We start from the raw sequence: 24,583 nt of genomic DNA on the forward strand, positions 1-24,583 counted from the left end.
GCTGGCAGTATGCTGAGCCCGCACGAGAAGCTCGTCTGCGCGACGCTTGGCGAAAACGTTAGGGGGAGCGTGCGCGTAACGATGATGTGCGTTCGCATCCTGAGACGCAGTTCGCGGTCCCTTCCTGAGACGCACTTCACGCCGCCGACGCAGAGGCTCACCATTGCTGCTGTCGAAAGAACCCACGAGTGAGTGCTGCCTCAGCGCACTGCAGCGTTAAGGAGTGAGGGCTGAACTGCGAGTGAGGCAACCGGTCGTAGGCTTCGTCAGCCGCTGCAGCAAAACGAGCTGCCCGAGCAAGGCAGAGCGCCGCCGACGCCAGGACCCAGAGTGCTGAACAGTGAGCGAGGCGACCGGTGCACTGGTGCTTCGTCAAGGAGTGAGGGCTGAACTGCGAGTGAGGCAACCGGTCGTATGCTTCGTCAGCCGCTGCAGCAAAACGAGCTGCCCGAGCAAGGCAGAGCACCGCCGACGCCAGGACCCAGAGTGCTGAACAGTGAGCGAGGCAACCGGTGCTTGTGCTTCGTCAGCCGCTGCAAATAAAAATTTTCTGTAACCATATAATATATGTCTGTCTGAAATCATTTGCGACAACATATTTTTCACAGTCAGAACAGCTAACAGCGGCGCCCAAATTTCGCATTAGGGAGTATCCTAATCGCCAGCCAATTTTTTTTACAGCGAAGCTGTCTATGGGTAGGATTTAGCCTATGGCTAGGATCCAAGGCCCTTTCGCGGCAGCATTCCTATGCCACGCAAGGATGCGTCTCGGGCCCATTTTTTTGCGGCGCGCCGCTTTGCGCCAAACTCACGGGCCCATCAGAGTGCCCGGGTCACGTGAGCTGCGATGTGATCCGGGCACCCGCCAAGGAGAAGTTCAGTACGAGACAGTTGGGGCCACAGCAGGAAAAACGCGGGAATCCTCCTCCCCTGCTCCCCTGTCGAAGAGGGTGAGAGCCCGTTTCCTATGCCGCTGATTCCGCTTTTAAAAGGGCCTGATAAGGTCTCGACACCACACATCAGACAGTTTCGGGCCCTTTTCACCCATCTATTCCATCCCAAAAACCTCATAGCATAGCATATCCGCTTTTAAAAGAGCGCGCGAGCTCCCTGTAGTGTGGCTAGAGTGGCTAGTGTGGCCTTCAAAAAGCGGCAGCGTTTCTGAGCGCGCGCAAATGCGCCCGCTTATTGCCCCAAGTGGGAACGTACAGTCGCCCAAAAATGAAATGTGATAACGCGAGCGTGTGGCCTCCACTACGGGGTGCGCGATCTAACGCGAGCCACTGGAAGTGTCGAACACGCAATCCTGGCGAAGAGCGCGAGGTTAGGGTGGCTAGAATTAGCGAGGTTGCATGTCCTACTAATATGAATTTGAGCATGCCTCGAAGCATGCACCGATATCTTTTTGCGCCCTGTACCATCGCCTCCTGTATTTTTACATACAGGAGGCGATGCCTGTACTGAAGGCCACTCGCTCGAATGATCACATTTTTTTTACCCGCCGCGGTGGCGCAGTGGCTATATGGCGTTGTGCTGCTGAGCGCGAGGTCGTGGGTTCGGCCGGTTCCCGGCCGCGGCGGCCGCTTTTCTGATGGAGGCGAAAAGCAAAAAACGCCCGTGTGTTCAAGATTTAGGCGCACGTTAAATATACCCAGATGGTCGAAATTAATCCGGAGCCCTCCACTACGGCGCGCCACATCGCCTGCGTTGCGTCGGCGCGCTAAGCCCTACGATCAATCAATTGAATGATCACATTTAATTTGGGCGACTGCATCTTACTGCGCGCCTCATAGCCCAGGTCACGCCCAGGTATAGTGTTGGCGCGTTAAACCCCGCAATCAGATCGAGTTGCCGCACATTACTTTCCCCTCCTGCTGTGCCATTTAAAACGACGATGTCGAAGACACCTCCGCGCGGGCTCGGGGCGGATGCCACTTTGTGGGCCGTGGCTGCGATGGAGAGGCTTGAACTCGGGCATCCTTGAACACGTACCGTCACGATTGCGTGAGTTTATCGCGAGGAAAGGGGGGCTGTCAATTAAAAAGACAAGCGTGCGTTGGTTCTAGTTAACGAGCTGCTTCCGCGCCACGAATCAGTCGTAGATCATTGCCTTGGACATCGCATCGGCTGCACACTTCGCAACGCCAACTCCGCTGTTTCCTCACCCGTGGCGGGCACGCAGCTCTGACAACGCAACATTACACTTATCTCAGCGAAGCCCGTAGCGGATGCAGCGAAAGGAAAAGGCGAGCTGGGGCGACATCCGCCGGCTCGTCGCATTGTCGCGAATGCCCGCACTTCGTCGCCTACATGACGAGCCGTGGAGCCGTATGGTCCATGTGGTCGTGACATTTTGCATGCTTCACCCCACGATGCTTGCTGAGTGACCCTTGCATTCGCTGCTAGGGCGTAAACCTGTGGAAGTTTTGGCTTCATTTGTGCCCAAAATAGTGATCTAGTTGTGCCAACACTCGATCAGGCCCGATCAGCACCGCCTGCAGCACGGGGTAAGTCACTGTGGAAATATATTCTTCGCCAAGGCTTGCTCAAGTGCTTGCAAGTGCTTGCAATGCGCCGTGTGTGTCTGTCTCTGTCCTCACTTCGTCCGTGTCCCCCTTTTCAGCGCAATTAATTTATTTAGCAATGGAGTACCAACGTGCCCAGGACGCTACCCTTAATAAGTGCAATGACCTGACTGCATCGCGGAAATGTAGCTGCTGCTGCGCCCTGCCACTGTGGAAGGACAGGCGAGGTATCTAGCTGCATTGAATGCGTGCATTTTTTAAAAATAAAAGCGCATGACAGTTCGGCGAAAGAAAATCAACAGCAAGCACCAAGGTATTACCTGCACTGAGGACACCTTCCACCGCCGGGACGGCACCCGAAGATCGCGCTTGTTGTTGCATAAAGTTTACTCACTCACTCACTCACTCACTCACTCACTCACTCACTCACTCACTCACTCACTCACTCACTCACTCACTCACTCACTCACTCACTCACTCACTCCCTCCCTCCCTCACTCACTCACTCACTCACTCACTCACTCACTCACTCACTCACTCACTCACTCACTCACTCACTCACTCACTCACTCACTCACTCACTCACTCACTCACTCACTCACTCACTCACTCACAAATGGAGCCTTGTGTAGTGTGCCCTCATTATTCGACGTCTTATGGCGTATCGGCAAGGCTTGTAGCGGGGATCCACATGCTTGTCGGTGGGTATACATTGAGCATGCTTAAACGAAACTTGTACTAGAATGTTGGATTGCGCATTTGGCTGTGTAAAGTGGTCGCTGGTTGCTCAAGCAGCCCAAACCGTTCACATTTTCATCCTGTATGCAATGCATACAACTAAAATCCCGAGCAGTTTCAAGGTATAAAGCATTTTGTGAAGAAGCAGATGCTGACACCACGTGTGACATTTCCCTTTAACTGGCTGTACATCACCTCAGTGATCGAGCTAACGCCGCAGCGTCAGATAGTGCACTGCCAGGACTGTGTGCAGAACAGGGCACCGCCACAGATGTATGCATTAGGTATTCAGTTTAACTGTTTCGTGCAAATGTCTAGAACGTGTAAGTGTTAGTACCGGGGCTATGGGTGGGCATCACTGCTGCAATGAAACCGGCAAACAAAACTTGAGAAAGAGGAAGGTGAAAGGGGGCTACAGTGGCCTAATAGCATTTTGAGGATTTTACCGGACCGTTTCGCATTGGGAACCATAATGCCGTGTCCCGCGAAAGGTTTAAAAGAAGTGTCAAATGTCGAGATTTCCTAAATTTAGAAAAACTGTATCTCAGCTCTCGTATGACGTGAGCAACGGCGTATACCACCTAGTTCTCTGGTTGGAGGAGGGGCTGTTTAACATTGCTTAAAATTTAAACCTCCCTCGGCCCACCATCATGAACCACGTCTCGCCAATGTGAGTAATGTAAGGACGAGTCGGGTCCACTCCCTCCTCATAACATAAATGGCCAGTCGTCCGGCTCCTTCTGTTGGCAGGAAAGGAAGGGCTGTACCGCTGCTCGCGAAATCCAATGTTGAGGGAGTGAAAACTTCAGTAAATTGACAGTGTATATTAGGTGGAGAGCCAAGATTGACATTGACAGGGAGCGCGCTGTAAGGGTGCTCTAGATGATTGGCAGGGGAAAACCAAAGTGATCTGAAATCCGTGCTCACTGTGGCGCCATAAGTGAAGATGCTGACGGGTATGTCCTGCCGGTCCCGCATCCTAAATTAACGCGGGAGCAGCAGGTAGCATACGGGCGTCTATTTTGTTTTCAAGTTGCCAGGGAATGGGAATTTATTTTCGAGGACAAATCCCGTCAGGATCCTCTTCTTGGTCGGTGTCCTTTCGTACCACCCCCCCCCCCCCCCCTCGCCCCCTCTTTTCACTCAGTCGCATGTTTTCCCTTCAATACAGTGGGATCTTCCCAGTGGGTTAAGAGATAGGGGAACGCTCAGGCCAACTCCTTGACTGGTTCTCCTTCTGTATGCGCGCGCGCGCGCGCGCGCGCGCGTGTGTGTGTGTGTGCGCGTGTGTGCGTGCGTGTGTGTGTGTGTGCGTGTGTGTGTGTGTGTGTGTGTGCGCGCGCCCGAATTTCGTCGTATTATGCATTTTTCCTTCCTGTGTATGTTTTACAAAGCAATCTCATCGTAATTCCGTTTATGTTCTTGGGTGCTCTTCAATGCATTGCAGTTGTTGTTGTACACACATTTATGGGAGCCTATAATATACAAAATGAAATACAGCTGGGTGGCCTCTTGTTCCACAAAGCCGCGGATGTACTCCGCATGCTCGATATCCGAGGAGACAAAGTGTTCCTGGGCTTCGAGCTGAGAGCTGATTAGCCCGCACTCCCACTGCTCTTGCGAGAAGAAGGGAGGGAATTCGGGTGGTCGGGTAGATATTGTAGGTGGCAGGTTGTGCAGTTGTAGGGGCATGTAGTGAGAGCTGAAGGCTGGGATTGTTGAAGTATGTTTGCGACTGCAGCCTGAGCCATAGTCGGGCGTTGAGGACATTGAGGGACGGGTGAGGAGGTGGGTAAAGGAGGCGGCTGTGGCGATAGTGGTGAACGATTTCGGTGTATTGAAAAAATAAAAATAAATAAAGGAGTTGTGACCAATTTCATGGTTATGACTTCCGATTCGAAAACTCTGGGTGCGTGGGCTCAGTTGACAGTCATAATTGCTGTATCCTTTTCCTTTCAAATCTACGCAGGAACGGTCCCCGGGCGAGTGCACATTAACGCACGCACCAGCGAAAGCTTAAAGGTGGCTTGGGTAGTGATAAAGGCAAGTAATATAGCGCTGTTTTATAGGAGAAGCGTGCGACTACGTAAGTGCGACAGATCTTGTGTTTATTTATGAAGATTTCCTGTTGATAAGACGCGAAAAATGAACAATTAAGTTAACCAGCCATCAAGTACAGAGGAGAGGAATATGACAGCAAGATGAGTGACGAGATTTTAAATCGCAGTTTGCGTGCACGGGAGGTAATGTAAACAAGAGTACAAAGGGAAGATGGCAGGGGGCAGTAATTATAGTCTCGTAATCAGTTAATTTTTGTTTGCATGAGCGCAGGACGATTGCGAGGACACCGCGTGTCAGCACTGCGGTACACGTCTACGGAGCAGTGTGATTTTGCGACGCACTTTACCTCGCCACAGAATGACCAACGCGCCCAAAAGCACAGATCATTTTCAGTTTCACGATGCCTTTAAATGCAGACCTTTCTAGGTTACAACTCAATATATAAATATATTTTTTCTTCTCCGAAAGTTTCACGACATCATAATGCTAAAAAAAGAGCTCCTGCTAGGCCTACATTATGAAATTTGACATACCTAAGAGTGCACTGTCGCGGGTACTGTTCGCTCTGGGATTCCGCACCACGATAGAAGAGCATACATTACAAACACACCTCACAAGGCAGACCAATTATTTCAAGCGAACACCCACTGATAGACAGGTTCTCGAAGGCTATAACTAGGGCTCCGGGTTTTCGGAATTTATTTTTTAGCAAAATTTTAGTGTTTTTCGGAGTTTATATCTTGTAAATATCCGATTCTCCGGAATTCGGGTGTTATTTGGTTGTACTTTAATACTCCAAATCATAGGTGAAATGATATGCGAACCCGAATTCCTCAGAACGCTCGGAGCAAATTTTTGGCTCGAATGTTTCAATGGCAAACGCACATATATGTACACAAGCACAAATAGTTAAAGAGAAAAAAAGTTTTTATTTTGAGAACCTTAAAGTTTGTTGTAATACTCGCTAGCATACTTTACGAGATTTTTCTCGCTGATGAAGGCACGCTGCGTTCGATTTATGATTGTCAGCGTGGGAAATAGGTGTTTCCGCTTCTACGTTTGCGCTAGGAATAGGTAACGCGGGAAGCTTCGGCGACGCAGTGAGAAAGCACTGGCCACTGCTCAATGTGAAAACTCCGCTACTTATTCCATAGCTCTGGAAGTTTGCGAAATCTTATATGATCTGGCTTACGTATGGGTAACCCTTGGATATGTAACCCTGATATGTAACCCTGGATATGTAAGGGATAGATCATAGGTAACCCTTGTTTAGACAAGTTGACTGGTCTTGAAAGAGGACAAAAGAGGAAGACTCCTTGTGGGACCGGTGGCCATTCGTAGTTGTCACCAAAAAGTGCGAACGGCCAGCGGGGGTGATAACCTACCGGATATCCTGAAGTCGAAACTCGATCGTCATTTATTGCAGCCTTTGTGCTCTGAAATCAGGGTTTATCGGATAAATACGAATTGTCCGAAATTTCACCGGTGACTGTCATCGTATTTTTCGGATGAACTCGAAAATCCGGAGCCCTAACCATGACCAACCCACAAAGACAATTGGAGATAGACGCAGGAACTACCTATCAAAAATCACAACGTCCCAACAGCAGCTTGTCGACGCTACGTCTGGATGCTTGCGCATACTTGGGGTTTACGTATGTATGCATCTGTCTGTGCATTTGTACGGCGTGCAATTTGGACGTGCAAAGGTCTGGCGCTCTTTTGACATCAGGTTCATGATGGCCAGCGCAGGAAAAATTATGGTACAAGAAGAGTGGAAGGGACACAGGCGCAGTCTAACAACGAAATTTTTATGCAGATTGTGTAGATTTTTATGCAGATTGTGTATAGAAATGCAGATTGTGTAGGCAAACATAGCGGGAGTTAACAACCGGTCCCCCTCCCATTAAAAGTGGGGGTTGTTAACTCCCTATAATTTTGCTCACATAAAGTGTATTTTCCTTAGCGAAAATTCAGCTGTTAGACGGCGCCTGTGTCCTTCCCACCCTTCGTGTCCCGTACTTCGGCCTGCGTTGGCCGTCATGATCATTTTCCAACTCGCCAATTCAAGGAGATCCGATGTTCCAATATTGTGTGTAGTAGAAAGTTTAGGTTTATGCTTATTAACACGAAAATAATTAAGGCCATCAACACTTGCCGAGACACAGGTCAGGGCACACTAAACAACTGATGACAACGTGAACACAAGATTGCGAGATGATGCGCAACGAGCCCAGCGATGACCAAGCTTTCTTAAGCCTGGTCGATGTCTCGGCTTCCGCTGTGCAGGCTGACCCCTGACCGCGCGAAGAGGACGCCGACATGGAGGCTGCGCTCGTCGCTTTCATCGTGATCGGCGTGGCGACCGTCCTCCTCAGCTTCATCTGCTGCTGGGTCGTGGTGAAGATATACGTCATGCCGCCGCCGCCGCCGCCGCCCACCATTGCCTATGTACAGGAGTGCTCCGCGGTTCAGGCCGACCAGGCCGAAACCGCCCTAGGAACCGACGCAGTCACATGAAAGAGGTGACCGCGAGTGCGTAACGCCTGTTACGAATCGGATGTGGTGTGTTGTGCTGACGTTCCGTCAATACCTTATCAGCGTGTCTCAGCAGCGAGCTCTCCCGTGGAGCCTCAGTGTTTTGCGGCGAAGCCCGCGTACCGAAAGAACCCTGCATGCCTTTGAGTGCCATGCACCCAAGGAGGTCGGTGCGGAGTCTTGCAGCGAGCGGTGGAGACCGTAACGAACTGGGGCGGACATTCAATCCTGTGCCAGGGAAAAAAAAATCCCGTGCCATCTCCACTAACGTGAAACCTGAGGAGGAGCGAAGCATGCAGTGTATAAATGCATTCTTGGAGCCTAGGCGTTTTTTCCCACGGAGATGAAACCGTTGGGAGGGTAGAGGTATACAGCTTTGCTGTTAGTCTCATGTATTTGAAGCACGAAGCATTCTAGCGCGAGGCTTTGGAAAACGGGTTTCCGGGTGTGTTCTTTTAGTGCGCGTTTTCCCCGCGGAGATGAAACGTTCTAGCGCGAGGCGTTGGAAAACGTGTGTCGCGGTGTTTTAGTACCGTGACTACATGATACCACGACGACATGAAACGACGATGACATGAGAAGCCGACAGCCCGAGCCCTTAAGGGGCTTCGCCCCTAAAAACATGCAGGACCGTGTTTGAAACCATTTCCCAAATTAGAGAGTTTTAGCATACCGTGCGTTCCGTGTTGCCGTGTGTACCGTGTGTACCGCCTGTACCTGGACCCGACTGGGCATGTGCGCATTCGTTCCTGTAGGGTGGTTCGCCGTTCTTCGTTCCTCGCTGTGCCCGCGCATTCGTTTAGGTCAGGGGTGCCCTCCTCGCCATGCCCGCGTGCATTAGCGCAGTCGGGTCCCGGAACACACTGTACACATGGTTACGCGGAACGCACGGTAAGCTGTAACTCTATTAGAGAGTTACAGCAGACAGGAAAAACGGACCAGGCGTGGTCTCCGGTAGGAAATCGACACCACTGAGCGTGCGCAGAGGCGTTAAAACTGGTCGTGCGCTTGCGCACGTATACCGGGTTTTGTACCGGAACCGGAACAAGGTTTGGTAACTTCTGTCTCTCAAGCCAGGACTAACGAATGATTCACGTAGGTAAGATGAGTGGCTTGCAGTAGTGCAACTTATTTCTAGCTGTGTTTCGTAGTTACACGTAACGTCTTTCTAAAGCTCTGAAGTACAGAAAAAATTAGGTTCCCTTCGCGTACCAGCTAGCAGACATGGCGTTACATTGAGTTTGCTGCCCTGGTTTGATGCTACCGCAGACTTTGGGAATCTGTCTTATTTTGTGGTTATGGCAGCTAAAAGTAAGTATATCAAATCTGTCACGTCTGAGCCATGCAGGCTCAGGCTATACTTTAGATAAATGAACTCGCAAATTTGTGCTTCTCCGCGCAATGCCCACTGTAGCTGACGTCACTAAACCTCTATGGGTTCAGGAAAAGGGAGAAGTGGCACTTACTTCTTTCCCGAAAAAAAAAAAAAGACAATGCGTAATTGGCTGCAATAGCAAGGTCAATGCATTCTAAACCTGAATAATTAGATTAGACGAGCACTTGCTGCAGCGTGCGCACCGGTAAAGGCGTGGTGTGCAGTGCCAGTAGAGCCACCGAGGACACTGGGGTCCACCAAGCCAATTCTGATTTCTTGCTGGAAATATTTACTAATCAGAACACATTTCATAAGGCAGACATGGTGCCTTGGCTCGGTAAACCATTCGTGATAACTCAGTTGTTCCACCGAATTTGGGAAAGATCAAGATTAGCCGACATCTGCTGTTACACCTAAAAATGCGGCCAAATTTCTTCAAGGAGTTCCTTTATGTCAACTCGCTCCTGTCCCGTCAGGTTCTGCAACTCTGCTAATGCAACGCTTGTGTTGCCTTGGTGTGCTGTACGAACAAACGAGCTGCTAACTTCGCTGCATGCGCCGCTCACGGACGCGCTTTGTGTCTGACGTACTTGTTGCAAGGACAAGTGACACTATGCAAAAGAAAAAAAAGTATGTATTCGCTTGAGGGATTGTTTGGCATGCGCGCTGGCTGTACCCAGAACACAAAAGTAAAAATCGCGTCTCCTGATAAGTAAGAAAACCTGCCGCTGTAGATCCGACGTCAGGCGACAACATCAACGTCTAGCTCTCAATACCTCCAAGTTATGATAAGCAGGGCAGTCGTTATCGACTCAGTCCGAATATCAACCTTCTAAAACAATTGTCCCCCATAGTGGTTGAGGGTTATAGCCAATGGGTAAGAGTCAAATAAATGAGACTAACTGGGAAATCAAGAGGCCTTGTTTTCTGAACGGTGTGTCAGGAGCCCCGCAAATGAAAACAACAACGTGCTTACGCGGACGGCCGCAGCAGCGCGCCAGCTTCAGCCTAGAGGCGCGCTTTGGCCGCCCGATAAGATTGCGAGGCGCGAAGGAGCAGAGCCCAAGAGCCTGACGCGCGGTCTCTGCCGGCTCCAGATAAGGCGCATTTATGTCGCCCGCACCGTTCCTCCCGCAATGCTCGACATCGGGGCCAGCCCGGGGCTCCTGCGATTAGTGCGGATTCCGTGGCGAGAACGTTATCCAAGCCCTGTTCCCGATGACGGACCACCCTTCTGCGGCACCATCGAACGAGTCTAGAAGACTGTGACGTCAGCGCTGCCGTCGCGCGGCCTCGCCACCTTATTCAAGGTTCGTATGTCCCGGACCCGGTGGATCAGTAGGAAGTTGTGCGTTTGCCTCATATTTTTTCTAACCCGTAGACAACTTGAGAGTTAATCAACTCGTTTGGCAGAGCAGCATCGTTTGGCAGACAGCATGAACAGCACGAAGACGCACTCTACTTGTTTGCTCGCCTTCTCAATGCACCGTGCAAGATGAAGTTCAAGCACGCGTACGTCTATAGATACGATTAATCTTGTCACAATCTAGGGTCCACAGGATTCAGGACATCTTGATTACTGTATGCCTTCTAGCCCGCGCGTATATCTTCAGTAAAATGTATGCCCGAATATTTCACCCGTCAGAGATACCCGCCCGCTAAATTTTCTAGTGGCTCTAAATGCTCTCATTAGATAAAATGTTAACAATCGTACGCAGAGTGGGCTTCTCAGGGCCTATTTTTCTTCCATTAAAAGGGTACGCGAAAGCCGTCGACACAGGGAAATGCACGGTTCACGTTTAAAGCCATAAACACGATAGACAGGTGCACTGGGAGAAGAATGCGCTGTGGTCAGCGGAGATTAGCACTGCCTTCACTTCCTGCCTCCGGCGGAGGCCATCAGCGCATTTTGTCCGCGAAACAAATGGGCGCATCTGCGCGTGATATCTCTTGCAAGCGGAATCGCGAATTCGGAGAAAGTGTACAGCGCAGGGGATAAGCGGTCGGTAAGGGCGGCAAGCGTGCGAAGCTCACACGTTGCTACCGTGGTGTGGTACCCGGACACATGCTTAAAGGAGCCATGAAGAGAAAATACAACTTAGTTTAATTCGGAAGAACTAAGATTCAGTATCTAACCCAGTTTCATTAGAGCCACAAAAATGTTTTTTTAACGAAAAAAAAGCAAGAAGTATTAAAAACTTTCAAATTTTGCGCCACAGTGACGTGTTATGAGCAAGAATGACGTCATACGGCCCAACAATAAAATATAATTTTCAGTGCGTTAACTGCACGTTAGCATTCAAGCGATGCGGTCAAATGGAACTAGAGGCCCCATTACAGACGTCCAGTCATGTGTCGTCGCGACAGGTCAGTTAGGCGGCCGCCAATCGCACAAACAAGGTTCCGTGACGTCATAGAAAAGTTGCGGGAAATTGGCTAGGGGGTCGCGACTGCTTCACACGTTTTCTTTAATGTCTTCGTTATTTGTTCGAAGATTGCGATTATATTGGTATCATTGTTATCGGGACTAAGCAGTCTTCCTAATAAACCCAACTTGTATTTTGTCTTCATAGCTCCTTTAACTGAATTAAGTACTGCGGTAACACCATGTTCTGAATTAAAAGCGGCGCTCGTGCAGTTTCGACATTGCCGACTTGGTCAACGTTGTTCGCAATATCCGATGAATAATTAAATCTGGTTTTAAATGCTTAATAGGCATTTCTATGTGGACTTAACGAAGGCACCCACATTTTCGCCACTTTTGCAGCATAGGACGTGGGTTCGACTCTTGGTCGCACCGGCCGCTTTTCTGATGGAGGCGCCCGTGTGTACAAGATTTCGGCGCACGTTAAAGATCCCCAGGTGGTCGAAATTACTCCACTACGGCGCGCCTCGTCGCTTGCGTTTAGTCGGCGCGTTAAACCGTACAATCAATCAATATTTTGCCGTATACGAAAATGCTAATAACTTAAGATCCTACGGCCTTCAATTCAGACGGCTTATATTACCCTCTAAAAGATCCTCCGAGTATTACATGTGTAGAGTAGTGTAGCTCATTTCAGAGGGGCTCGGTGTGAAGGGCTACGTAGGGATACATGGAGTCTTTAAGGGGTATTCAATAGAAGGCCCTTAGGCCATAAAACTTCGATATCAGAATTCTTACATTGCTTTCACAAAAATTTCTTCTCAGCAAAGCACTTGTGTGTAGTGGAGGAGCCGACTTTTGACGGGTTCGTTATATGGAGCTCCGTTAAGATAATATGAGGTCTTATGGAGGTATTAATTAAAAGCCCCCGCCTTCTTTCTGTGGTATCAGGCCGCTTAAAAATGTCTTCCCAGCAATGTACTTTGGTATGGCAGTGAAGGCGACTTGAAAGGGGTGGCACGCGTAACAGGGCGGCTTAAGCATTTATCAGACAATTCCCACTTCCGAGTTTCTGCATTTTTTTGTCGAAAACATCAGTGACAAAACAATAGTTCAGTGCATGCACTTGTAAAAATTTATGAATCACATATAACCAACCTGCTGTAATATACAGCGTCTGTCCCGTTTTTCCATCCTCGAATCCACGACGGCAAGGAGTCCTCGCCCAAGCTTGGTAGCGCACTCAAATTGTGGTCTGTGTTCACTCGACTACGTATGAGTTCTCTCGCCTCTTGTGGAACGCTGAGTAAACTGAGCACGGCTTCCGGTACACGGCTTCCAAGCTAACGGCGCTTCATTCTTAAAGCACGTTTGACTGCAGGCTTCCAGCTCGTTGCCACACGACTGCGAAGATAACAGCCGCTTCAAAAATGAGTTATCTGCTGGTAGATTTCTCTGGGGCACGTGATCGTTCCCTAATTGCAGGCGGTTCTTGCCCCCTGGGAGTTTTGTTGCTGCTGCACTGGATTGGCGGGACCAGGCCCACACGTGTTCTGGAGCTAATTGCAGCGCACTGTCATTCTTCCGCAATTAACGAAGCCCCGTGTTGTTGATAACCCCCGCTCCGCAGGAGCGTTCCTTTCAGCGGCGATTCAAGAGTGTTGGTCGCGGTAAGTCGCATCTCGGAACATTTTGCTGCGGAAAAATGGCACCAGAGGAAGGTAAGGATGTTGAACAGGAAAAAATTGACACCGATCAAGACTGCAGACGTTTGTTCAGAGTGTTGGGTAGCCGCAGTGCTCCCAAAGTCTCTAGATTTTCGTGCAGTGGGATGGCGACGTAATATTTCTATCCGGTTCATCTTTTTAAGAATACCCGGTGTAAAGGTAGGATCCGGCGCTAGCTGACGAGTCCATACGCGATGTTACGGTGGTGCTCATTTCAGCATCACCGTATACCCACGTAAAGGTACTCGTCGGTTTTGTGCGTTGTCCACGGAAAATGCTTATCCCCTCTGTGGTCTCTTGTCTCCTTCGCAGAATGCAAGGCGCGCAAAGCGTACCCCAGCAAAAAAAAAAAAAAAGTTAGTGCAAACGGCATCAAAATACGCTTTACTCTTCCCAGATGTATGCGTATGCATATACGCTTAAGCTACAGATACGAGTACGGGTACGCCGCGAGTACATTAAAGTGCGCTGTTCAACGCACATCAGTTGCAGTCCAACGGAGTCAAAGCGTACTTGAGGAGGGGTGGTAATGGAATATTTTTGTATTCAGCGGCGCCACTGCTGGGGAAGCCGATTTTCTGTTTAGGTGGACTAGGCTGTACTACAAAGCCTGCTTGTTTGGTCATAATTACAACTTGGGAAGCCGGCAGAGGTGACTACATAACGGCACTTACTTGAAGCGCACCATAATGATGTTCGCTACATAGCGGCATGCCTTCCGCCTTCGTTTTGATGCGTTCCTAATTTTAATTCGCTCTGATGCAGGCTGTGCCGTAAAGGCTGCAGCCGGGAGCAGGCGTCCACGGTGTGAAGTAGAGCCTCCAACCTCGAAACGGGACCCGTGGTCAGGCGGCGCCCTTGCGACGGTGCCTCGTCGTCGCAGCGCCCATCGGACCACCTGCAGGCGGGCGGTATGCGGCTAGCTGGCCGGTCATGCACCTGCTTCTCTTGATGGCCGTCGTCCTCGTGGCGCTCGTCGTGCTCAGCGTGGTGGTCTGCTTCTGCTACGGCCTCAACTCGGCCTCATGCATGGCCGCCTTCAAGCTCAACTCGGCCGCCCACAGCGTCGCCGGACTGTACAACGGCTACGCCGACGCCGCCACGTCCAACATCGGCCGCAACAGCAGCGCCCTCGGCGGCGCTCCCTCGGAGAAGACCAGCAGCCGGGCGGAGCAGGGCTCTTACTCGAGCACCATCGAGCTGTACGACAGCACCTGGCTCATCAAGGAACCGCCGCCGCCGCCTCCTCCGCTGTGTCGCCCTCCGAAGACTGCCTGTCGCGCCTTCGGCGTTGAGGGTGACACTAAGGCTCCGCGATGGTACGTGGGGGACGTCTGCGAAGGAGACGTTGTGCACGGGGAAGTGATACTCGAAAAGCTTGACTGCAGTTCCAGGAGTGCGTCCATCTTGCTTCCCGCCCCCCAGGACAGCATGAACGGAGCGTCGCCATGTATGAGGTTCGATAGCGTCGCTGCTTCGTTGCCCAGTGTCCTGAAGGTTGGAAGCTGGGACCGCAGACACTCGCGCTCTCTGTACTCGGACGAGGGCGGTGCCGAGCGCTTTCGGCTGGAGATGAGGTCTTGCAGTCTTCTGGAAGGGAGCTCTAGTCGCCAGCAAGTGTCGCCGATTGGTTCGTAATGGTCTGTTCCTGGTCTACAGGTCTTCAGAATCTCTGGCGTATAGTGTGTGTGTACGACTTTCTTTAAAGTTCCTGTCTAGTTGCTACAAAGGACAATGCTGCTATTGGTTGTGACTTTTACTGAGACGCGTAGCTGCTGTGAGCGATTCGCTTACCGACACTTCAGTGCTGTGGTATAGCGAAGTGTAAATCTTGCGTTAACTTTGTTGCATCTATTTCTGCGCGTATTATGGAAGTGATGCCTGAGACAGTATGTGTATACCTTGTTGGGCTAAAAAAATTGAGCAAAAATACCAAGGTTTGGGTGTCTCAGGGGGCGGAAGAAAGACAAAACGAGCTTCGTCCGTCGTGGGCATGCAAAATACGTTGTAGTTAAAGCCTCTACGTGGGCGGTGGTATAACGGGAATCAATTGCGGAATATTGAAGTACATTCGAAGTGCAAGACACACGGGCATGAATGTGATTCCCGCGAGTTCACATCCGCTAGTTCAGTTCGTTGCTGTTGCAGTGCTTGATGCTGAATAATACCTGGGAATGACGGTTGACAACGTACTGAGCAGCACAATGTGGTTCGTTAACGTCGCGTTGCAATTTTCTGCCGCGTCCACACATGTTTACGATTACTGGCGCAGCTGCACAGGCCACCATGTATTTCTATTTGCGCCTAATGTCATACTCAGAGCAAACAAGATCAGCTGACTTTTACAGTCGACGTTACAATGGTGCAGCTATTCGCAGTTTGATGAAGCCAACTGGGACTCGGGGAGAGTTAAATGACCGCTAATATTTCGTTAAAAAAATATGAAGTGTGTCTCTCAACGGCTTCACAACTAACGGAAGTGTAGCTGTATGTTACACTTCCAACGTAACGCAACACACTACATTGCCCGCGTTTGTTGCGCCGAGGAAACTGCTTCCGAATGACGTCGCTAGATTTCTGTCGCTGAAGTCTGTAAGGCAGCGAAATAGTTTTCGCTTAATTAGCGCATATATCTCTTTTTCTCTTATATTGAAATAAAAATGCTGCCTGAATTTTCATCCATGTGCGCAATATGGCTACGAAATGCTACAAGCACTACACTCGAGGTTCGGCTGTGAAAGAAATTGTTCTTTCGCTTTGGGAACTGCGACGTTTGTGGCCGCACCTAATTTACATGAGAAGTATTTTAAAGGGCGAGGAGGAGGTAGTCATCCGCTCCTCGCTGACATGGTGAGAAATGAAGGAAGGAGAGAAAAGTACATCTTGGAGAACATAGGACTTTTCTAGAAATAGTTCCATGATTTGAAAATTTGCAGAAGTAATTTGGATCCTTTACACTAATACAAAGATGGTGAAAGTCTGTAGTCTGGATGCGTTCATTCCGTCATATTAATTTTGAGATCCTAAAATTCTTTTACACACGTCGTAAATGCACGCTTCGAGCCCGACTGGAGAACGGAGAAATCAGCGGTGAGAAACGAAGTATTCTGGACGCACACAATACTCTCGTACCCAACGGGCTGCAATTTGTCCGAACGCTCGTGCAACGTTGGCTCGTGTAACCAACCAAGCAGCCGCCGGCAACAGTGGCACGCGTGCAAAGTGCAAAGCGGTTTCTACGAGGTCCAGCAGCACTTTGGCCCGGAATCGGTATGGATTCCACACCAAGAAGAAATCGTGTGCCTCAACTGTAGCCCGGCCGTGTCTTTTGGCGGATACGTGGTTAAGCGAGCTGAACACGCCGCGAAATCTGACCCCTCGCGCGTCTATATACAACGGCTTGACTACGGTTAGCTGCAAACGTCTACGCAACCACTGTAGAACGCGGGATGAGAACTCTTGGTTACCCTCACACCCGACGCATACTAATAGCCACATCTCCTCGTGTCCCATCAACCCAACACGTCGTACCATCATGCTTTGAGCGCTGAGACAATGGCCTGAAAGCGTGTGATACAGACTTCGCAACCAGCTGTTTGACCAATCCTTCTGGAGGATATGCGTCATCGAAGTGCTAGGTGCTTAAAAGATAGATTGACCACTGTTTGTGTTAAACATTTTCAGAGAGCTTGCTCCTCATTGACATGCAGTCCAATCATGTACTTCACCATCAGGCCGGCTTTCCTTGCTTACGGACGTGCGTACGGTAGATCATTACTTACAGACAGTTTTGAGGTGGTGATGGCTGATTGTCCCAAGTGTGATTGCCTTCTATATATCTGTGGCTGCTTAAAAGGTGAATTATCACATTTGCTATGACTAAGATTACACACAGCTGATTTGGTTGGATGGCGACAAAACGTCACGTGACATAACAACGCTCGACAAAACGGCCTGACTTGACAGCACGGCTCATAACATCGCGGCGGCAAAATCATACAACGCCAGAACGGTTTGCACTTGGGTGATGCGAAAAGAGGCCTTTTAAAGAAGTTTAAGAAAAATATTGAAAGTGCAAGGTGTTCTTGTGAGTTCCGTCTTTCTTTTTATTTCGATCCTTGCATTTTTTTCTCGCAACCTTTTGTGAAAAAAAAGAAAGAAAAAACCGGCCTCCGTCGCAACTGAGATGCGAAGACTGATGAAACAGTGGAGATGGTGGTCTTCACTAGCTGTAAGTTCGCTTTTCTTAGGTATGCCCATCTTATCGGCAGATCAGACACTGGTTCCTCCGAGCGCACGCCGTCTCTTTCAACTAGGAGAACACCTGCACGTCAGAGAACACGTCATCGCTAGGCGCAGCCAATCTCTGACGCGCGTTTCCCCACACGAACATCTGCGCCACGACGCGCACTCCCCACACCAGATCGTCGACTCCTCGCCACTTCCCATCACACTTCTTCGCCTAGCATTTTTCTCCTTTCCACTTTGCTGCGACGATTTTTGAGCGACTCCCGGCACGGATGCTGTTAAAAAGCGAAGCTTTCATCATGGAAACTGAGTCCAATCAAAGTCCACAATCCACTCTCCTAAAGTGCAAAGTCCAAACTGCCAAATGCCGAAGCCAAAGTCCAGTTCAATTCAACCAAAGTCCAAAGCCAACGCCCGCGGTACGAACCCAAAAGAAATGCTGAGTGCCCCGAATGCAGCCCCCACAACGGATCCGCCTTCTTGATGCGTGTGTGTGCCTCCTGGGCTTTTAGTTGGAACTTCTGTCTTGTTAGAACTGCTTATAGAGTGCACCTTCTATGCGCATAAAATTTGTATGATTACCGTGTAATAAATAAGAAAAAAATCGATGATAGCGCAATCGTAGAGACTCCGGCCTCATAACGCAAGGGACCCAGGCTCGATTCCGACAACGGGACAGAATCTTTATTGAAGGTCCTGAGGAGCACCGCCGCCGTTCAGGGCGGCAGCGCGGCGGGACGCTCCCACGTGGGGCGGGGAGGCCGAGCCTCACCGCCACTTCGTGGGCCCTCTGGACGGCCCTTACCTGGTGTAGTAGATTGGGGCTCTCCAGGTCGGAGCGCCAACTTTTCCTCGGTTAGGCGTTGAGCGCCCCGAAGTGAGGGACACCGCCAGAGCATGCGACCTAAATTGCTACGTAAGCCACAATCCGGGCAGTACGGTTCAAAAGTGCCCGTGTAGAGCTGAGAGTGGATAGACTAGGATAAGACCTGGGGCGGTATTCTCGTAACTGTCCCTTTTGAAAACGCCCCTTTTGAGTCCCTTTCATCGTGACGTACTTCCGGTTAAGCAGTGGACGTTGGCAGTAGGTTTGCCGCGCTTGCGTTACGTCACTTCCGGTTGTTTGCTTTTAGCCAATCAGGGCTCACCAAAAGGGACAATTTTGAAAGGGACGCAAAAGGGACAAAACTCGAGAATACCGCCCCTGGTCTGGAAGCGTTTTTTTTTTTTTTTCTTGAGGCGCGCACTGCCCTCACCTGCTCTTCGCCTCGTTCATCCTTGACACTTTCCCTCACAATTTTTGGCTTAGCATTTTTCTCCTCTCCACAATGTGCGCCGAGTTTTGAGCGACGCCAGACACGGATGGAACTCGAGTTTAAACAGATCCGCTGTTAGAGAAGAAACAAAGGTGGGTTCTGATTTCCGTGCCTTCCCGAAACGTCGTTTATGCGTGTTACAATGGCGCTCGTGTTGTCCTCTTCTTGTGTATCGTCTGTCCGCGCTTTAAACGTGAATCAAATCCAACTAGCTCAACTTTCCGTTCTACTACAATGGCGGCACATATTTGACGAACTGTCAAACAAGCATTAATTCCGACACCTTTCCAGGCTTTCCTGTTGTATTTGCTGTTACGTGGGCGCAGTGGGTGACACTTCCTTAGAATACAAAAAAAAAAAAGCTAAATTTTTGGTTTTTGAGCGACATGTTGCAAAGCTGTAGAATATCATTTATTTAGAGCTAGAACAGGCATTTCGTCTCTAAATTTTCAAGACTTCAATTTTGTGCACGAAAAAAGGTAGAATTGGCGACATTTATACAAAAAAACATTTCCGGGATTCCGGGGGCAACCCTTAAGCGTAGCACGAGTTCGCAAGAATAATTTGCTTGAATTCGTCATAGCATTATTTGGTCTGAAGTGTCTCACAAACTTCTTCCGAAATTTTATTACTGAGTAAACTGCCTGTCACACTTCACCTTGATGTATTTATTTGCTAAATGCACTAGTAGCACAATAATTTTCATATGTTAGTTGCTTCTTCACGGAAGCCAGAGGAGTAGTTCTATTCATAGCGGCGTTCCGCCTTTGGTCGAGTAAGACCGCACATCGGGCTCTACCAGTGATTTATCAGCTTGTCTGTATAAACACAGAGTTAAGCGTATTCAGTGCGCTGTTCGAACACAGTCAAAGTCCACAACCGGAAAGTTTTCCATGATCAATGCAGTATGGTTTGCGAAGCATAACGTTTCACGGCGTTTAACCACCCTTCTACAAAATATGGAGCCCTGGTGTTTTGCCAAGAGAATGTATTTTTTCCCCTATGGTACAGCAGTAAATCAACTCCCCCTCCCACCCCACTCCCCACCACTCAACCGCGAATAATCACTACAAATTCACCAGCGCCGGCACGATGCGTGGCGGCCACCACTGTGCTGGTTTAACGCACCACAACTTTTATTTTGCACCCAAGAAGCAAATTATGTCAACGCGCTTATCTGTTCAGGTAGCTAGACGCGCAATAAGTTGGGCGGAAGCGCACCATAACCTCAGGCGTACGACGACTTGAATGTAGAAGGATAAGAAGGCCACGCCAATCCACATTGCAGACTATTGCCTGGATGGTGTCAATCGTACTAAGAATGTTGGCAGCGGGCATAGGCGCCGAAGTACATTCTCGCTTTTCGCGTCTTGATAATGCTCTCCAGGTACTGCCTGTAGGACTCGTCGTGTTGGGCCCTGCCGAAGAAACCTTGGTCAGCCTCGTCTTCGTCCGAAATGACCACGCTGCTGGTCGATGCAGCGGCACCACAGTGCACAGCGGCGGCCCACAGCGGAAGCGCCTGCTGGACGCACCCACGGCTTCGCGGGAGAATACCCGGGCACTCCTCGTCGACGGAGTAGCAGGAGTACGACCGCTCCCCATTCCGAACGCCATGGCCGATTTCCAATGTGGACGAGTAGGCGTCCGAGTCTCCCTCGTCTTCCATCACGAAGCTACCCTCGGAGTCTTCGTGGACATCCTCGTCGGTGGTGAACACGTCCTCCTGGTTCTTTCCCGGCCACCTAAACCCGGCATAGTCCCAAAGCATTGTCGACGCCGGCGATTCTTCGCACTCTTTCCTCGTGTCATCCTGCTGCGCAGAAGTTTTAGTTTCAGACCCACGAATGTGGCGGTCCCCCTGTGCCGCGACTTCACGCGTCGTTTGGTTTGGACAGCACGCGGTCGTACGGGCGCCCTCTTGTATCTCTGGCATCGAACGACATGTGTATACAGCACAAATTGGAGTCGATGTCACTGGTCGCTTTTCGGGAGAATACACAGCGGCGGCTGTTTGAAATTCGTAAGCGTCCTTAGTACTTCTGTGTTGGACGTCTTCAACCTCGCGAGGCGTGATGGACAGTAGGGTCACGCTGGAGTCTTCTCCGTCTATGGGCTCTTCGCCCGCTTCCACGTCCTTGGAGTCGACTTCATCGGACGCCTTGGCTTCTGTCTTGGCGCTGAGCCGTCGCCGGGACCTCCCCAGGATTTTCTCTTCCATCTTGGATGGTTCGTAGGACCCCTTGTGGTCGTCCCACTCCGTTTGACGTATCAACCGTAAGTATAGCCAAAAGATGGTGCCGACCGAAAGCAGAAACACAGCTACCGCCAAAACCCACGCCACGGTGGGAAGCATGATTTATGTTGAGCGTTGCACTTCCAGGTACAAGCTGTCCTTATTAGTCTGTAAAAAAAAAAAAAAAAAAAGAACAATGTGGGTGTGTTAGTATACTTGCGTCATTCTCTGAGCGTTCAAGGTTATCGCTTCTTCAACAGCGCTAAAAGAACTGCTTTTGGTGTTTGGCTTCACAGCCACATTTAAACTCAACCTAATAATGTACACGAAGGTCGTAAACTTCGGTCTAACGTGATAGATTATTAAAACAGGAGCGAAAGACAACGAGTTGTTTGGCTTGGAATACTCCAATCAATGTCAAATAGCGTATAGATTACCCTAGCTATACCAACCCATAGAGGATGATTATATGACAGTGTGTAAAAGGGTTAAGACAAACCAGCAAGATGACGGGACAAAACGTACCCCAAACTAAAAAAAAATTAAAGCAGTTACGCTCATCGTGAAAGCTGTCAAGTGCGGAGCAGTGATTCGCCAAAAGGGCTGTGGCGCCATCTCTTGACTAGTTTCAGTATCAGACTGGCGTTGATACGGAATGTAGTCAAGAGAGGGCACCGCAGCCTCTGAAAACACCTATAAAGAGACAGTAGATTGCGTTTCCAATAATGTGGGATAATTAATGCATTAATTCATGATTTCTCCTTATTTTACATTACCGTGTACTTATTTGTGGCCTAGCGACGGCCGCCTCCGTGGCAACGGCGCAGCACAAAGACCGCCGCCAACACTTTGTATATGAGTAACGCGTGCCTGCGTGGCGCAGTGGGATTGACATTGGCTTCGTAACGCGAGGCACCCAAATTCGATTCCGGCCAGGGGAAGCGGTGATCTTTTCGAAGCCTGTGTTTGGGTGCGGGACGCCGCGTGACTGTAACGGTGACTAAACACTGTTACCCCGGACGATCTACAACGGCAAGCCGGGCCCCTGAAGTACTCCGCACTTAAAATTAAAAGAAAAAAATTTCTTCAACTGACGGTAGGCGAGCAGGGTGACGTCGAACGATAATCTATTTAAGGGCTTATGTATTAGTGAGCTCTCATCTGAAACCACTAGCCAGACTTTTGATGCGTGTAGTTTTGGTTATTGCTTGCCTTGATTCGCCCGATAATAAACATACACCCTGAAACTGGTAATTAGAAAGCTCACTGGTGAATTTTCGTTTATTAGTCACCTGGAAGTTACGTATTTTTTTTCGCAAACAATGCTCACTGCAGACTTTATTAACGTACCTGCCGAAACGGATGTTGAATTTATACTACTGTAATACGCACCTTTCAAAACTAATATAATATAATTCAAAATTAATATAATAAACTACAGTGGAATCTCGTTAAACCGTACCCGCATAAGCCGTAGTTTCATTTTATAAGTAGTTAAGCGGAATCCCGACTCAGTTTCCTTTTAACCTAATACGTTTAGATAAACCGTATAGTGCTGGTTAGTACGTTCTTTCTCGCATCCTCGTCAGGTACGGTTTAACGAGGTTTCACTGTATCACTGTATACACATAACAGGCCGTCGCAAGGTCAAGAGTGACTTTGACTACCATTTGCGGTTTCGAGGTTATCCCAAGATACGCAATGCACATTTTACTCCCACTAGACAAGGACATACGTTGTACGGATTCCGAACCAAGGGCTTCTATTTCAATTCAACAAACCTGAATTGCGCGCGCTACTCCCAACCGGTTACGCATTGCCTAATCGCATATTATCTACACTGCAATTTTGCGGCCGACCTGCATAGAACGCATAATGTATCCGTGCGTAATTCAGCTCGTACAGCGCTTGCGATTAATCATACAAAATTCCATCGCGCTGTGCTCGTTTTTTAAGTGCACTCGCACACAAACATGCGAATTCTCGCAGCTGACTCATTTCATTGATCGAACTGCAATACTCCGTGCTCAGTCTTGTCTTGCAATTAAAGCGCTCATTCGGCGGCATTGGTTGAGCAATCTTCTGCCTATGTTTAACGCTGTTGTACGAGATCCACTTACCTGTCCGCCAGGCGACACTCGCCGCAACGATGGCAACGGCCTTCGCCCTTGGGGCTAATCGCACTGCGTCGCGTTCGACATCTTCCTTGGCGCGGTGGAGCAGCACTAACGCCATCTCATATTTTGCGAACCGCAGTGCCAACCAGAGTCCCTCATACTAAAGAGAAGCGTCAAGATCGGTGAATGCACAACGCCTAACTTTTTCACGCCGTTCGGGCTCTGCGGGGCCGGCGAGACATCATGGCTACGTGTCTGCAATACACCGACGCCGTCGCCTACCGCTGCCCTTATCGCACTGCTTCCGATAACGACTCGGCCCCGTGCGAGGCGCCCGCGGAAAGGTTGCATCGGCTGAAGTGTTGGTGGGTGTGTACATATTCTGCCACGAACGCGAGTGATACGCACATACCACGGGCCTCTGGTCGCTCCTGATACCTCGCCCACTCGTTCCATTCGGACATCAGAAAGGTCTCTGTCTAGGAGCGCTCCTAGAGCTGCGATTAAAACAGGCGCATCTCACCGGCTCATAACAACGGCCGCCACACACGTGCGATTCAACCCGAACTACTGCGCATCGACCGACGAGCCCTTTCCTTACCGGCGCAGGAAAGTAGTGTGCCCGCGGGACAAGTTAGTATATGAATAAAGGAGCGACGACCACACGTCCACATCAAAATACCGAAATTTCGAAGTCAAGCCTCCTCCGAGTGGTTTTCGGACTAACACACAGCTTTTTTGTGTATGCACTAGTAACGTTCGGCGGTGAAAATGCGAAGGTGGGTGCGGCTGTTTTCTTCTGATGGAGCTAAGAAAAATCAAAGCATCTTCGTCTAACAACAAAGATGGTTGAAACGCGAAGCTTTCTTCCTCCGAAAACCGAGTGGAACGAGGGACTTGTTCTCCAAGTCCCTCAGTCTCGTACTCCGTTCCATTCTCGTTCTCCAGCTCCTTGTCAGTCCCTCGGACTACTTCTGCGAGCTTCATGAGGGACTTGTTCGTTGAGTGCATCAACGGCTGCCCATGACGGAAGCCGGCGGTGCACTCACTGGTGGCCGCGATGCAACTTTTCATTTGATTATTGCTTATGAGGTTTAACGCGCCGACGCAATGAAGGCAATGAGGCGCGCCATTGTGGATGGCTCCGGATTAATTTTGATCACCTGGGGATCTTTAACGTGCGCCGAAATCTCGAACACACGGGCGTTTTTGCTTTTCGCCTCCATCATAAAAACGGCCACCGCGGCCGGGAATCGAACCCGCCTCCTTGGGCTCAGCAGCACAACGCCTTAGCCACAGAGCCGCCGCGGCGGGTGTTCGAGATGCAACGACAATGT

General features: G+C 49.8%; 2 protein-coding genes across 3 annotated transcripts; one reads left to right on the top strand and one right to left on the bottom strand.

Annotated features, from left to right (window-relative positions):
• The first annotated feature begins 2,292 nt into the window (after positions 1 to 2,292).
• Positions 2,293 to 16,007, top strand: LOC144152731 (uncharacterized). 2 transcript variants are annotated; one of them, XM_077684138.1, is made up of 3 exons: positions 2,293 to 2,507; positions 7,614 to 7,849; positions 14,095 to 16,007. In XM_077684138.1, the coding sequence occupies exon 3, from the start codon at positions 14,263 to 14,265 to the stop codon at positions 14,965 to 14,967; it is 705 nt and encodes a 234-aa protein (XP_077540264.1). In that variant the 5' UTR covers positions 2,293 to 2,507; positions 7,614 to 7,849; positions 14,095 to 14,262; the 3' UTR covers positions 14,968 to 16,007. The 2 variants fall into 2 exon arrangements, with proteins under 2 accessions (XP_077540264.1, XP_077540263.1); XM_077684137.1 differs by lacking the exons at positions 2,293 to 2,507; positions 7,614 to 7,849 and adding an exon at positions 10,194 to 10,547.
• Positions 16,008 to 20,007: 4,000 nt separating this feature from the next.
• LOC144152730 (uncharacterized) lies at positions 20,008 to 23,622 on the bottom strand. Its single transcript, XM_077684136.1, has 2 exons — positions 23,250 to 23,622; positions 20,008 to 21,297 (listed from the first exon to the last, which is right to left on the bottom strand). Exon 2 carries the CDS (start codon positions 21,247 to 21,249, stop codon positions 20,209 to 20,211), a length of 1,041 nt encoding a protein of 346 aa, XP_077540262.1. The 5' UTR covers positions 21,250 to 21,297; positions 23,250 to 23,622; the 3' UTR covers positions 20,008 to 20,208.
• Positions 23,623 to 24,583: the final 961 nt, after the last annotated feature.

Source organism: Haemaphysalis longicornis, unplaced genomic scaffold, assembly GCF_048455015.1.
Source record: "Haemaphysalis longicornis isolate Haplotype H1 unplaced genomic scaffold, Haemaphysalis longicornis Haplotype H1 scaffold_9, whole genome shotgun sequence".
NCBI lineage: Eukaryota > Metazoa > Arthropoda > Arachnida > Ixodida > Ixodidae > Haemaphysalis > Haemaphysalis longicornis.

What these genes read in the sequence shown, in the direction of transcription:
- LOC144152731 (XM_077684138.1), top strand. Translation starts at nt 14,263, where the DNA reads ATGCACCTGCTTCTCTTGATGGCCGTCGTCCTCGTGGCGCTCGTCGTG.
- LOC144152730 (XM_077684136.1), bottom strand. Translation starts at nt 21,249, where the DNA reads ATGCTTCCCACCGTGGCGTGGGTTTTGGCGGTAGCTGTGTTTCTGCTT.